The following is a 16383-nucleotide window of genomic DNA, read 5'->3' on the forward strand; positions in this document are numbered from 1 at the left end:
AGATTCGTAAATTGAAATGAAGCCATTTCAACTCTGATAATTTCCATCTTGTGTTTTTACAGCTGCCACCATGTAATGTTATTTGTTATTAAAGAATAACTACAGAAGTCTTTCTATACTGTTTATTAAATACAAGACATCAATACAGTTAGGAAGGTGAGAAAAGACTGCCTTGAAAGTATTTTTCCCTTAGAACTTAAACCCTAGTGAACATATAACATAAACCAGCTCTTGGTGTATATCAGTTCTAATCCTGTGTGGAATATCTGATTACTTTTACTGTTAAGTTATATTTCAAAGCTAATTAGATTAAGGCACCGTCACACTACTATATATTTTATATTGACCTAGAAATCGATGAACCATATCACCATCTGTTTTTAATGTACATTTGTGTAACTGCAAATTATATCCTGGATATTTCATTTATTTAGTAGTAATTGTAGGCTATTGGTTGTCTAACAAATAAATTGAAAGAATTTAAATGAAAATGTGCCAGCTGAAAAAAGACTATTTTATTTGTGTGTGGCTTCTCTTTTTAGTCTTTATGGTTTAAGCTGTTTGGTTTCAATGTTTTAAGGCTGCAAATCCAGTAAGATTCCTTTTTTCCCTGCTTTTATAACTCCACTTGCAGTTGTGAGCAATTGCAGTAAGTGTTACATCACTGAATTTGTGGCCATGGGAAGAGAAGTGTTCTGCAACTGGACTTCTGTGCAGCTTCTTTGTCATCCAATCAGATCTGTGAAGATTGATCCTAACTTTTCAGTATTTCTGACATTCTGAAGCCTACATATCTTACATGTGATGAGATAAATTACATTCTCTGTTTTGCACATTCTGTTTGGACCATTTATGTCCAGTTTTTCAATAATTGCTGTGCTAGAAAATGTGCTGGTCTCTTTCATAGGGGCCAAATTTACCAGGGAGGTCTTAGCTTGGTTAGTGATTGACGTTAGTTTTGCCCTGACTAGGATGTCTTTGAGGTTTTTGGTCTCTGGTAGGCTACTACTGGTTTGTTCAGGAGGATTAACTTTAGTATATCACATAATTCCATGATGACCCAACAAGCTTCCAGTTTATGCTTGCAAGACCTGATCTCCTAGCAGTCAGCAATAAACTTTAGAACTGAAATAACACTAACCCAGTTTCAACTGAATACAGCAAGTGATGTTGAAGATATTTGACTCTGAAAAACTATAACAACATTGTAACATTTTAGGTGACAATAATGCCATTGCTGCTTCCACAGCTACTGTAGCAGATACCTATATTTCATAAATTATGATTCAGCTAGTGTGCCTATGAAATCCCCAAATATCTTGATATCAAATTCTCTAAAAGCATAGCTGCTATTAATATTTTAAGAAACAATTTCTATCATTATTTTAACATCAGGTTTTTTCAGTTTAAAAATATTAGCAGTCTTCATGAAAACCAATTTGCATGTATAAATAAATAGTATTGATTAATTTCTGCACTCACTGAATGCAGCACAACATCACTTACACGAAACTCTGTGTAGGAGGCATCATTTGGGTCCTGAATTCCATCAATGGGGGCAACATTTGTCAAAACAATGACACTGCCATCACCCAGGTCTTGAGTCTTTATAATCTTTATCTCATTTGGTTTCTCTGACAAGATAGCTATTCCAGGAAATGGAGCAACTACCTGTAAGATGAAAATACAGTATAAAGCATCTCAGTTCATACAATGATGACAGGATTTTTTTCATGGTTGCCATTACAGATGATAATGATACAGGAACATTTGATTTTCTATAAATCCAAAGGATCCTTAATTAAATACTTGATGGTCCATATAAATGGCATCTGACTGACCTACACTTTAAAATTATTGCTAAATTATGTAATATGCCATCTTTTTTTGCAAAGTTAATGCAATTTCTGGGTCCCTGTTTGCACACTTGGACTATGTATAAGTCAGGATTAGTTTACCTTTATATCATCTGATTTGCTGATATTTAAGAACCAATACAATAGCAATGAAGTAGCAAGTAAATATTGCCACTAATTTCAGACAGTCATTGTTGTTGCTTTGTTGTTTTTTTTTTAATAAAGTTTATTCATAGCATCAATGAAACACCAGCACTGCTCTCCTCAATTTCAGTTAATACTTTACTTACTTATTCACTCTTCTGAGTGAACTTGGTTATATTTCAAATTATTTTCCACAAAGGCTTCATTCAATTCTTAATAAAATTATAATTACACTAACTTTAAGACACAATCATATCTACGATGAAGATAATTTTCAGTTATATCGCTGCAATGTCTGCAGTGTGACAGTTTATAGTGATGTCTAGAACTTGCTACAGTGATTCCATAGTTGTTTTTACTGATCATAGCTTCTGTTGTAAGCAAATTCAGACAAACAAAAGTAATATGTAAACTTATTTGGTAAAATAAACTTGATTGGTAAAAGAAAAGACCTTTTTTTGAATAACTAAAATAGTTGTGATTGCAGCTCACTGAAAACTCAATGATTTTAGTCTGAGAGACAAACTGAAAATAACTACAATTAGGGCCAAACCAACAAAGATGACAGTAATTGAATGGACTTACATCCTTTCCTTCCTGTATCTCAACATCAATTCCATCATGCTCATATTGGTCAAGACCAGGAAAAGAACCATCCTTACTGCAGCCACCACCACCAGTGCGGATGTTTCGTGGAAAATCTTTGTGACACTTTGGTCCAAATAATTTATCCACTATTGATCTTGCAGTTTCATACCTGTAAATAAACACATTAGTTAAAAGTTCAACATAATATCACAAAGAAAGATTGAATGCATGTACATCTTTGCGATGGAGAAATAGCTCATGAATCATACTTATTTACAGATATGGCATTATTATAATAATACAACATCTGTCCACCTCAGGCTATCCATAACAAATTAAAAATATATTTAGACATAGTCAACATCATATATTATGTAGAATTTCACAATGTCTAAATTGTGTAACATATTAAAAGTCCTGGGGGTAACAAAAGTAAAATTCACAATTAAAATAAAGACTAACTTATGAAATAACCAAGCTTTTGTATTTAATCACAGTCTATTATTATTTTCAATACTGTAATGCTAAGGCCAGGGTTTAATATGAAAGAGTGAGAGAGCCATGGAGAGTTAGCTTTCGGCTAATATAAAATCTCAATTGAACTTTCAATTGGTAAACACTGACATAATATTATCTATTAATATCATTTACAAATAAGATAACCTGATGCTCATTGACTTGACTGTTGCTATTCTAGTACTACAACTGTCTTTTCTTTTGTTTTGAACCTGACATCATTACATTATACTTGCCAGTTGACCTGTTTATGTTATGATGGACCCTCATTAATTACATGAAATAACAAATCCTTGGTGCTTGCCACTACATTGTGAACTAGACTTGACAACTTGCATTCATCTTTACTTAAATCCTGACAAGGCAGAATTGCTGTCATCACAAAGAACTCCATAATTCTTAACTACACTAAAAGTTTCAGCTTCTAACACACATCATATGAACTGGTCCAAACCTCACTTACAATGGAACAAAGGTCCGTCCATTTATTTCTGCACATACCACCCTCCTCCTAGTTGAAAAAACAAGCTGACTGAATTGCTCAGTTTGAAGCAGTTTCCTAAACTCCTAGAGTATGGAAATTTGATAGGTGGCAACATGATTATTCTTGAAGATTTCAATTTTCACTTTGACCATCCTGAAAATCAATACACATCCAAATTCCTAGATTCTATTCACATTTTCAACCTCAAAAAGTCAGTTAGCCAACCCACCAATAAACATGGTCACATTTTAGATTGGATTCTTCATAGACCTGATGATAATATTCTAGTCTTCACTGGTGTCCCACATACTTTCATCAGACGACCTCTTCATCATATGCCATCTCACCATATCAGTCCCTAAGCCTTCACCTCTGTTTGCTACTAAGAGAAAGCTCCATATGATAAATGGAACCCAACTAATGCATGACATCCAAACAAACCTACCATCTTAATTTTCTTTTGAAATTTTATGGTATTTATTTTTGTAATCGTGTCATTATATATGTTTAATGTGTTATCTAATATTGCAAAGTGCTTAGATCTTTAAAGATTAGGCCATGCACTAAGTGCACATTATGATTACTATTATTGTTATCATTACTATAAAAAAAAGCTTTTTCAATACAGCCTTACTATCAGTATTAACCATAAATAATCTAAATTAGATTCTGCTGGGGTTTTTCTTGTGAAACTATCAGTGCTGTGTATGCATTTATTGATTTGAAACTCAAAATGTGGGTTTTGTCATACCAAGAGGAGTCGTGCATATGACCAAAATAACTGACATTTAACATTTGAGAAAAACCCGTACAAGCCTATTGAAATAACTGAAAATTCAAATTTGAATGAAGAAAAGAAAATACCTGCTTCCTTTGAAGAATTAAATACACTCCCAAACAACACAAGCTGGGGTAGTCACTTAGTATTTTCATATATCATCACCACTCATGCATGTACATACACAGTTATTAGAATGACATAAACACGAATTCAATCAAGGTATGATAGAGGGATGGATGGACAGATGGACAAGAGTACCTTGTAGTACTATATATGCCCTCAACTGTCATGGGAAGAAAAAAAGGTGTTGTCCCTAAATTCCATTATCAAACAAAATCAGAGCCCAGCATCCACTTTTCATCATTTATGATTTAGTTATAAATTATTCCTAATTGTCAGGCCAACAAATGTCATGTACATATTGGAATTCTGTTTCTGGCATTTCTCCTGGAATTAACGAGATGCTAACAGCATGTCCATGGTCACTCATCCTTTCCTGAAGCCACAATGATTCTCAGGCAGGAGCCCTTGATCAATGAGATGTACATGGTGATTCAGCAGAATTCTGCCAAGGATTTTGCTAGCTATTGACAGCAAGGAGATGCTCCAATTTTTGCCACAGGATTGTCTTTTACCTTTCCACTTGTACTACATGTAGTGAACAATGAATGCATAGTGTACCGGTACTCCTGGTTAAGAGCTCCTTGAGTCCACATTTACTGGACAAGTTCAGTCTGTTTCTGTGCCATGCACAAGCCATGGTTTTGCAGACTTCCTACTTCAGTCTGAAGGCATATACTGCCCAGGCCTTCTTGTTAGGGATTGGGGAAACATATTGGGGGGCTTGTTGTTCAGCTTGGTATCAAGGTAGTTCCCAAAGAAAAGGGAATCTGCTATGGATTGGTGGAGAGACCATACCATAAGAATGTTCCCTTTCTTTCACAGACTGTACTCCAAAATGTTCTTTCTGCCATGAATGTAGCACAATAGAAGGAATATTCCTTCTGGAGCTGTCAAGCAAAGGAGGTCCCAAACCTCCACACAGAGAAAAGGTGCATGTGTGCCACTTTGTCTCCTGAGGTATACTAATGTTGATGTTGGAGACCATCACACATATACCTCTAACTGCTGGACACACCCCTAAAGGCCTAAAAACACTGCCCACATTTCCAAAATGTTGAAATGGAAAAAAGATTTTTCCAGAGACCATGAACCCTGAAAAATAAGACCCTCAGGCTCTAAAAATGTGTCCCACCCTGAATCGTACACATCTGCTAATGGGTAATAGTGAGGTTCGAGCATGATCCTGGAAACTGATCTTGGTGCAGAGGATAGGCTCCCCATCCAAATAAAATCTGAGGTACTTTTTTGTATGGAGGAGAGATAGCGATGTGAAGGTATACATGATGAAGATGGGTGGAGACTGCCCAGCCACCAGGTCTTATGGCATTCCTGACTGATGCTTTTGTCTCCATCTTGAATGGCTTCTCTTGCAGAAATCTGTTTAGGAAGGAAAGGTCAATAAGTTAACAAGACTTACTCCTTTCCTTGGCAGCCAGGAATAGAAGTGACCTAGTGAGACCTTGGATGTGTCCAGTGCCATATCTCTGTAGATGTGGAGAAGCTAGGCTGAAAAGGCCATGAATAATCAAAATGCATGCCCAGAGGTTTCTGTCACTGCTTCCAACAAACAGTAGAGAGCCATTGATAACAGAGATTCCTTCTTCAGCAGGTCAACTGAGGAGGCTGAAAAGACATCAGCATGCAAGACTACAGTCACTAATGACCTAGACTTGTGTTCTAAGGATTCCAGTGCTTCAGCATTCATAGTGGTAGTTTTAGTAGGTCAGGAAGGAACATTGTAGGTAGAAGCAGGTACCAAGGGTTATAATGAGCAGTAGGTCAGTAGAGGGTGTTGCTCCCTCCTCATGCAGGTGCACAAATTGCTCTTTCCCCTTTTGGATAAGAGAGGATGCTGTCTCCTCCCCAATGAGAAGGGTGTGACTTGCTATCTATCTGCTCACCAGGACTCTACATATGACTCAGCTCTGTAGGAAAATCTATCCCCAGATCTGAGCTCTCCCTACTCAAGGGGACTAGATATCATCTCCAACAACTTGCTCTTTCCCCTTTTGGACAAGAAAGGGTGCTGTTCCTCCCTGATGGGAAGGGCATGACTTGCTCTCTATCCTATTGGTAAAGAGAGGGTGCTCCTCCTGCCTCTCAGGAGGATGTGACTTACTCTCTTCCCTCACAGACTGTGGCTGGTGCTGCTCCTCCCTCTTGGGAGAGTGCATTTAACTCACCATCCATATATACCTCCCCTCAGGAGAAGGACCACAAAAACTAGGAGTCTCCAAGGATTTGGGTATCCTTGCTCTGAGACCCAAGGGGCTCTGCAAAAGAGATCACAGAAAACTGAAGATGATAATTTCTTCTTCACTTGGTAGGTTCATTGACTATCTTCATTGTCTGAGATCCCATATCTCATCAAACAAAAAGCTACAAACTTGAAAGCCAACTGTCTTCTTACAGTGTGTAGATGTGCAAGTGGGGCATGTGTTGTTTTCTTCGAGCTATTTGAGATTTCTTGTGGCCAGATTTACCCACACCATGCTTAGACATTGCTCCTTAAATAAAGATGCCGAAAGAAGACTGTTATACAAAAATCTCTTAATTCAGTAAAGCATGGACTAAGTCTACACTAATGTAATCAATCAGTGAAAAGACATCTTACATCATTATTCAGCAAAAAGTCAACAAACCTAGGTGTCTCACTAAGATTAAATGTTAAAAAAACAAGCAATGCTAAGCTTTAGGACAGAAAAAGCAATATTTATGTTAACCATGTTTAAAAACAGCAAGGGACTACTACAAATTAGCAAACAACTGGTAATTAATGATTGCTAATTATAGCAGAAAAATTAAGGAGGCTGTCCAAAATTAAAATGGTGAAAGAACTTGATTTCAATAACCAAGCAAAACAGATGAAGTGAAGAAGTGGTAGGCAACCTGCTTACTGCATATAAACCTATCACAATTCACGGCATAGGTAAGGGGAAAAAAATATGGGCACTTGAGTGTTGACTGCAAAACACAAGGATAGTGAAATTAAAATAAATTACCAACCCTTAGCTAATGATGAATTGTTATTTGAATACATTTCAAACAACCAAATTGAAAAGCTAACACCCTATGAAGGAAAAAGCAAAACTGCCCAGATATACCTCATGTATACAAAATGTCAAAACAACTTTCAAGAGAGATTAATCAAACAGGAAAAAATTCTGATCAGGGTATAATCCTGATGGTCATGAAGAATGTAGCACACAAGATGATTACTAATTTGCTAGTTAAACCTACTAATCTTCTTTACAGGAGGCCATAAAAATATAACAGTCTTTCCAGCATGCCAGAGATGTATGTGGTTCTCATACAGGGCTTATCCAGTGTTTTCGAAGAGTCTAGCAGATCCTAATGGGAGGACAGAATTTTTATCATTTGGTAGTGTATTTTCCTCCAAGAATAGTACTGCCTATGCAATAGCAACAGGTATGGGATATTAAACTTGTTTTCTTTGGAATCAACAATAACTCTTAAATGCAAAAAGAAGTGACATAATACACAATGTTTCCAGAAATACACCTTTAATTGTATTGAAATGTCCTGAAGTAACATTTTTATCATTCTTTCAAAGGATGGTTGTCATGAAAATACATTTCATTTATACAGACAAAGGAACAATTTCATTTGAAAAAGCATTTTATTGACAAATATTCCCAACATAATTAGAAATGAGTATTCAACCATTTAACATCCCCCTCCTGCAACTTCTTATTGTCAGTGTCCTCCAAGATGGAATCCCCTTACATTTTCAGATGTCCTTTTAGGAACTCGCACCATTGCTTGTACTGTGCCTTGTACTTTTTAACCATGTTGTGCCCGAGTTATCAAGGGTGAGGTTTATAAATATATGATAAGAAACTGACACATACTGTGTTGTAAAATCTAATGCCTACATGAATTTATGATTTTAAGAAAATAATCACGAACTTACTGTTGATTGTAAGTATGGTTTCTTTTATATGGTAACATAATCCATTATTACTATTTTTTTCATCTGATTTACACTTTCTGGCTATCTCCTGCTAATATCTGGAGTAAATGTGTTAATTATTCTTGTAACTGACAATATCCATTCTGCTTTGGCTTCTGATCATTCCTTTGATCTGGTTGCTGCTAGTCACCTGTTCTGCAACCACCAGCTGAGTTCTAACATACTAAACTGCAGGTATTTAATTGCACAGTTAACAACTGTCTTGGATCAATTCACTTGCCAAAAGTGACCACTTGTTAATAAACTATATGCTCGTTAATAAATGGTCACTTTTGGCAAGTGAATGTCAAGGTTATCAAGGTGTGCCACTTTATTAAATCTTGTTATGTACTGTACATCATGCATATAAAACCCTTAAACTCAATCTGTACTCACTTTCTATGTAGTTCTAAGATATCATTAAATTACACAAGTATTGACAGCTGAACTTCATCAAGGATAAATGTCAATGTAATGCATATTATGGAATATTTAAACTCAAAGTAAACTTTGTGGGGAATAAATCCAGCTGCACTACATAGCACAAGTTCTAAGTGTCAGAGAAACTAGTTCAGGAATGGAGGTTAAAATATAAAACTTTAAGAGAGCAATGTACTATTCATCTCAAGAAACTCTATAAGTGGAAGGAGATTATGCAGATCTAGAGTGTACTCAAAATGGGTTCATGAATGTCAACATTGCTGCCATAGGATTGAAAATTCTCTTTTGGTTACCAAGGAAATGGAGGATGCTAGGTTTAAAGCCACACAATGGCCATTCTAATTCATCCTGCCTTCTGTAGTCATTGAAGTGTATCAGCAGTGATCACTCCAAGTATGCAAGTTAAACCTCTTGTTTCATGAGCAAGGCATCATATATACAAAGGTATATTATGTGAATTGAAGTTGAAACATTTCATATTTTGATTGTACTTATCATTATCCAGTTAAACTCTAAGGTGTGTGACAAAGCCAGATTCATCAAGCAGAGAGCACAAGTCAACATGGTAGTCACATGATACAACAAAACCTCCGAAGACATGCTCTATTCTTGATGACTCTGAGTTTCCCCATGTTGCAGCAAGAGGCTTATACCAGGTCAAATATCATCAATGCTGTAATTTCATCTCATCTGTCAGCTGGTCAGAGACATAACAATTACAATACTTGCAATTTCTCTGAAAATAAATTATGTTTCCATCAATTTCATGCCAGTATAATTCAATGCAACATCATTTAAGTTTGCTAGGCTTGCTGGTAAGTGGCAAATTCCAACTTTTTGATAGACAATTGACTCTAACCCTACACCCCAACATAAATGTCAAAGTATCAATAATGGGGTGGGAAGGATCTGAGGAACAACTTGTGGTCTAGGTGCTACTAACAATAGCCTCAGACAGATACTTTTAATTACCTAATCATTGAAGGTTACAAACAAAAAGCCAACTGTCTTTTGATTTTGTTGAGTCTGAGCAACTCCTTAATCAATCAATTGTTTAAAGTGTGAACAGCAGCATTTTCATGCCAAATTATACCTCTATTTCATCATCTGCCTACTAAGTATTCAAACAAGAGAGAACAGATGTGAATCAGGTGAAAAATCATGTTAGGTGACATCAAATTATCATGAACCGAATGTGGAAGTTATATGCACAGAACTTCAGTAAATATATAGAAAGATAAATATAGAGGTCAAGCATTTATCATCAAGATGATCACTCCAAAAATGAAACAGCAATATCTTTTTTCATTATCACATTTTGAAGACCTGCAATTACACATGTAAGCAATTATAAACCATAGAATGCATTCAATGTTCTTTTAAATGCAAATACTTGCTTCAGTTGGTGATATAATGACTTTGATTTATATATCATGAATTATGTTTGTGTCCATAGTTCTGTTGTAAATAAATTCTTATGAAAACAACACACAAAATATAAACACCAGGCATCAATCTATATTGCTTTCCCAAATTTAAAGAGGTTTTTAACAATAGCCAAAATGCTCTGGATGTTCTACTGGACCAACCTGCATTTATAACTTAAAGAAACATTTATTAAGAGCTGCATTAGAGAGTAATATTCTTACTTATATAGTCTTTTTCAGTAAGTTTTAAACAGCAACCTGTGAAAAGAAACTGTTTAAAACTTCCAATCAATGATACAAAGCACCTTTAAGAGGTACCTTAAATTAGCAAATGTATAAAGTAAGTAATCTGGAAAGTGAACTGTGAGAGTGTTGCACCATTGTGTATTCTTTTTCATTCATGGCACCAAAGCAATAAAACAGGATAAACTGTTGCAAAGCTGCATTAGAAAATTATCCCCATCCACTAACTCTATGCATGCATAGAACAGTTTGAACTGTGTACTTCACTTCTGGAATCACAGAACTTCATAAGTATTTTGGAGGATTCCATTCAGTTAAAATAGATATGTTGTGTGTTTTTGTTGTTGTCGTTTTTAGTATATCATTATTCTTTATGTTGAGATTGATATAAAACACTATACAGATTCCATATATATGGATCTATATATTTGAAGTCTGTGCCAACTACAGAATACATAAAAACTGGCACCAGACTAACAATAATCAATTCGGTAAAAACTTTCCCACCAGTTTTTAGGTAAGCTTTTAGCATTTGTGAAGGTTTTTTTGTTATGCTACAAATTACTTATAGCCCTGTGGTTCATGGATTAATATTAGGAGAGAAAGAGAAAGAGAGAGAGAAAGAGAGAGAAAGAAACAGAGAAGATTCATACTTGTATTATGCAATGAAGATATTACTCAGTTTTGTCAAAAAGCAAACAGTCATTGCCATTAAGGCAAGTTTCCTGCCATAAATGCTCAAATCCAGCCAAATAACATGACCTCCAGAACAGTGGATTAGTCCAAAGTATGTTATGTCATATTAAAGTCTAATTGCAGGACAAACAGTCAATCAATACAAGATATATATATATATATATATATATATATATATATATATATATATATATATATATATATATATATATATATATATATATATATTCAAATAACAATGTTATTGCTGTAAAGAACAGTTGTACACAAAACCCTAATGGAGGTTACAGTTACTTAATACTAGTATGTATTATGAAGCATCCGTATCTAACATCGTATTTCATTTCGTTCATTTTCTATGACAAAGTTAGTCATATAGTTATTCGTATATAAGACTCCTATCCAAATCTAGATATGTTATAATACAGGTTGAGCATAACAACCTTTTCAGTATCCAAAAAGTATCACAGTTTTCTGTATCTTTGTCTAACATAGCAGTGGATTACTTCCCCATAATTAAATGTTTACTTCTAAATTTTATTTGTATAATTTTATTAGTTATAAAAATTCATGATATTCATGGGGAATGTTGGTGTCAGTTTGGATTTCAGATCTTGTCAATTACACTACATTAGGTGCAGTATATTTTGTGATTTCACTAAAAACAAAAGGAAAACAAAAACAACATAGGTGCAAATCAACCAGCTGTATAAAACACCGAGAGTGAGACCATTCAGAAGATGCATTATTATTCTAACAATACTAACTTCAAGCGTTGACATGCTTTTTACGTTTATTGCTAGTACACTGATAGTGTGAAATCGCTCTATACACTACTTCCCCAATAACTCATGCCCTGATAACTCGCAAACCCGCTTCTAGCATGGGGTTAGGCATGGATCTCATTTTTTAATCCAGAAAATACCAAAAATGTATTCCTATTTGTTGAACTTGAAGAAAATCGCAATCAAAATTGGTAATGGAATCTGACATATCGCTCGTTTTATTGTTGAAAATGGTAGATAGGACCTAGAAATTTTAATAAACATTATGAAATATCATCTTTAAAAAGAAGTCATACAATTTTCTTTCCAAATGACATTCTTAGTACACCATAATTAATGATACTCAAGGAAATTTTTATCCATGAAAATGTCACTTATGCCTAGTGGAGGCATGAGTACTTTGATATAAAAAAACCAATTAAATAATTTTTTGTATCAATTGAAATTTGTGTTCTAGTTCCATCTTTTAGTTCCTTTTAAGTGTAACCATCATAAATGCAATGTGTCCTGTTGTAATTAAACATAAAATGTGCCAATCTACCGTAACAGCTCTGTCCGCGAGCGTTTATCTGAGAACCTAATTAATTGCTGTGTTTTGATATCAGACTAGTGGAAACATTTGTTGTATTGTTGCACTAAATAAAAAGCAGGCCTCCTTTTCTATTATCACGTTAATTACATCTTTTTAATCTAATAAAGGAGGTGGAATAAACAAAAAATTTAAAAGGCAGACAAATCCTACATGCTTAAGAATCAGCGCCTCCAGTCATATGTCAGGTAACTCATTTCAGTTGATCAATCGAATACTGTTATAAACGTTATTGTGTACATAATCTAATTATATTACCTTAAATTAACCTACTCAATCATAACTGTGATTAAAGATAACAAGGCAACCCAACAAAATGAGTACTTTGTAAAATAAAGTGCCTTGTTTTACTGAGAAGGACCATTGTGGGGAAAATGAACTTCAGAGAATTCCTGAATTTGCACGTAGAGATATTCTCAAGAATGATAAGAAGTTTCACTATCACTTGCAAAGAAATCACGGTATCAATATCTTACTAATTGAACAATTAAAAAATTCAGTTTCGATGTAGACGATTGTCTCATGAAATGTTGTGCTTTTAGAAAAAAAAAAGAATCTTGTTTGGTAGTGTATCAACAGTTAGTCTGGTTCCCAGCTTCAAAGACTCCTTGTTTCGAAAAACTTATTATACACCACTCTGGGAACCAAACTAATCAACAAAAACATAAAGACGTGATGTAGTACACAAATGTTTTTGTGTACCATGTTGATTGTTGAAACAAGTTGGAAACATGTTATCAATATTTCAGATGTTGGACATTTTGAAAATAAATGTGATTTATATAGAATAAGAAAGAACTTCATCAGAAAAAGCATTTTATTGACAATTATTCTTGATGCGATAATAAAATGAGGATTCAGTCAGTAAACAGACCAGTTCCCCCTACCTCAACCCGTGTGGTTCTCTGGATATCTTTTGTCTAGCTTATTTTTGGGAGGTCTGTTCCTTATAATGCAGTCTATGTTTTTAGTCCCCGATGTATGCGAAATATCGAGGGAGAGGTGTAGCTGGCATTTATTCCACTATTGGTCATTCCATAATTCCGAAAGAAAATCTAACCCAGTTTAGCTATATTAGGTATTTTACGACAAAGCAAGCTAAGTAGGTTATTTAGTACCAAAGGTAAAGCACTTTGCTCAGGGACACACAAATGGTAGTGACTCCAAAAAGTTAACTAGTGGGCCACTACGGTTCCTAAATATGACCCATATATTTCTATAATTACAAATTGACACAGTTATCTGCAAAATGAAACACGTATCGCTTCTTACCATATCTATTTCCCTTTAAAAATGTGCATGTAAAACAAAGTTTTACTTTATCGTTAACAAAACTTTTTTTAAGCATTGATAACTAAACACTGTCCCTACTAATAGTTCTTACAAAAAAAATTGGTCCTAATTTTCTTGTAGAATTATATGCATGTATGTGCAGATAACAGTTTGATAAAAAAAAAACAGGATCTTAATTTTAATTTAATTTTAATTATTAGTTTTTCTCAGAGATTTCTGACAACCAAAGGCTTATTGACCAATAATGAATCGGCACAATGTGCAAATTGCTTATGCACACTGGCATACATACTCTCTGCACATACCAGTTTCTACAATTTTTTTAAAGAAACCAGATGTTATATCACCGTAATATGGTAATAAATGGGTGAGATTTATATATGCAACAAGAACCAGTTTCCCAATATTGGCCTTTGTATAACAAAAGTGCATACAAATTGACTATTTATACCTAGGTGTTGGAGTTGGTTTTATGTAAGTCACCTGAAACTTGAATCTTCAGTTTGATGCCTTTGAAATTAAACCTACTACACGGGATTAATTTGCGTCTGCTTTAAAGCTTGCGAGATTTTGACACTGCAATGACCTTATTTCCTGACTAACTTGCACATGAACAATAAAACCTAGACAATGAAATGTATCTTAAAGTGCAAAGAACACATTAGGCATTATTAAATTTTATTTTTACATTTTTACATGTATACTGTAGTTTCCTGCCTTTCACATTGTCAACAAAATAAAATATTAAAAAAACAAAACACCAACAACACCGTGTTTTTACAATAATAAGATCAAAGTTTTTTATTTCATTTTTATTCTCTTGACATACTTTTAATATCAGTATGGAAAGTAAGCACAGAGTGTATCATTCTTAAAAATGAAATCTCAGTATTGGGCTGAAGAATTTGTGTATTCTATGTTAATAATTCGCATATTTTTAATTATCCATAAATGAGTGAAACAGAAAACTTTGGTTTGAAAAAGTAAAAGTATGAGTTTTCTGATTTTACAAACTCCAGGGATGAATGGAGTCCAATTTGTATGGTCAGTCTCTCGACTTTCTGAGCACAGAAAAAATATGGATGCTACAAAATTTAATGAACCACATGCAATGCCAGCTTTAAAGATATTCAAGCTTTTGCTTTCATCAGCATAAAATATTTCATTGTGTTTCATAAAGTAGTGTAGTGCATCATTCAAGAAACTGCCAATAAGTAATGTTGGATGTAATCTTAAATATCTCAACACAGATGACATACAAATTGCAAGTTCTTCTATATGTTTGCACATGTAGCTGTGATCGGTTAATACTATGTAAAAATATGTAAAAGGATGTTTATAACTAGCATTTCTGTTGAGTTAGAACAGTGGAGATAAACAATTCTTAATTTCTTCATTTAGTATAAGAAAATATACACAGACACTACAGTGTACAGTTAGCGTTTGAATTTTGAATTGGTCTATGTTACACTTCAAAATATTATATATCTGCCCATAATAATGTGAATTTACTCAGTTTATACATTTGATTGTCATGTGGTATATTGTCTTCATATATGAGTCTATATATTCAAAGTTTGTGCCAACTACAGAATCTATGAAAACTGGGAACAGGCTAACAATAATCAATTCAGGAAAAAATTTCAAACCAGTTTTTATGTAAGCTTTTAGCATTTGTGAAAGCTTCCTTGTTATACTACAAATTACTTATAGCCTGTGGTTTATGAATTAATATTAAAAGAGAGAGAGAGAGAGAATGTATGTGGTATGTTATGGCTAGGCGTGAGGAATTCATGGATGTGCATACAAATATTTTCTGAGGAACATAAATGATGCTTCTTACTTCACACCTGCAATACATTTAAGATGATTTCAAAGGTCCCTCAACTTTAGGTAAAATCATCATCATGAAAAGATGCAGGTTGAAATGGTGAAGTTTGTCCTGTGCCATATAAAAACAGCATTTGGCAACATCGAAAGGTAACATTTTGTATTTTTACTGACCTACACAAACTCTTTTACAACATAATATTTACAGATTACATAGCTTGCCTCTACAAAGTTTTCCATAGCATCCAGCAGACAAAATGATAAGGACCTACAAAATGTTGGCCCTTGCCATTACATTAATAAACATTCCTATTTGTGGTAAAAAAGCAGAGGTACCATAATAAGTTGATGAAAACCAGAGTTCTTTTCCTTTTCTCTTCTCAAAATCTTTGGTAATAAAAATCAACTTCAGAAAATATTAATATTGTTCACCCTAGAAGCCACTAGGAAACAAAAACATGTCCTCAGAGGCGTGAGCCAGGATAAGGGTCATTTTAAGCCACACCGTATGATGTTATTGTAGGGTTTAATGCCATTTTTCAGCACACAATAAGCTATATATTGTGGCCAGTATAACTGGTGGAGAAAGAACCAGAGAAAAACCCCGCAAAGAA

At 34.3% G+C, this 16383-nt stretch overlaps 1 protein-coding gene across 1 annotated transcript in view; it reads right to left on the reverse strand.

Moving 5' to 3' along the window:
- Positions 1 to 16383, reverse strand: part of LOC149805296 (uncharacterized) — a 174025-nt gene that overhangs the window by 78039 nt on the left and 79603 nt on the right. The window contains exons 12-13 of the mRNA XM_089933924.1: positions 2586 to 2757; positions 1507 to 1671 (exon numbers count right to left, since the gene is read on the reverse strand). Of these exons, the coding sequence (XP_089790050.1) occupies positions 1507 to 1671; positions 2586 to 2757 (337 nt within the window). The remainder of the gene's footprint in view (positions 1 to 1506; positions 1672 to 2585; positions 2758 to 16383) is intronic.

The sequence above is a fragment of the Sinohyriopsis cumingii genome, chromosome 2 (assembly GCF_028554795.1).
Source record: "Sinohyriopsis cumingii isolate HCF-2022 chromosome 2, ASM2855479v2, whole genome shotgun sequence".
Classification (NCBI taxonomy): domain Eukaryota; kingdom Metazoa; phylum Mollusca; class Bivalvia; order Unionida; family Unionidae; genus Sinohyriopsis; species Sinohyriopsis cumingii.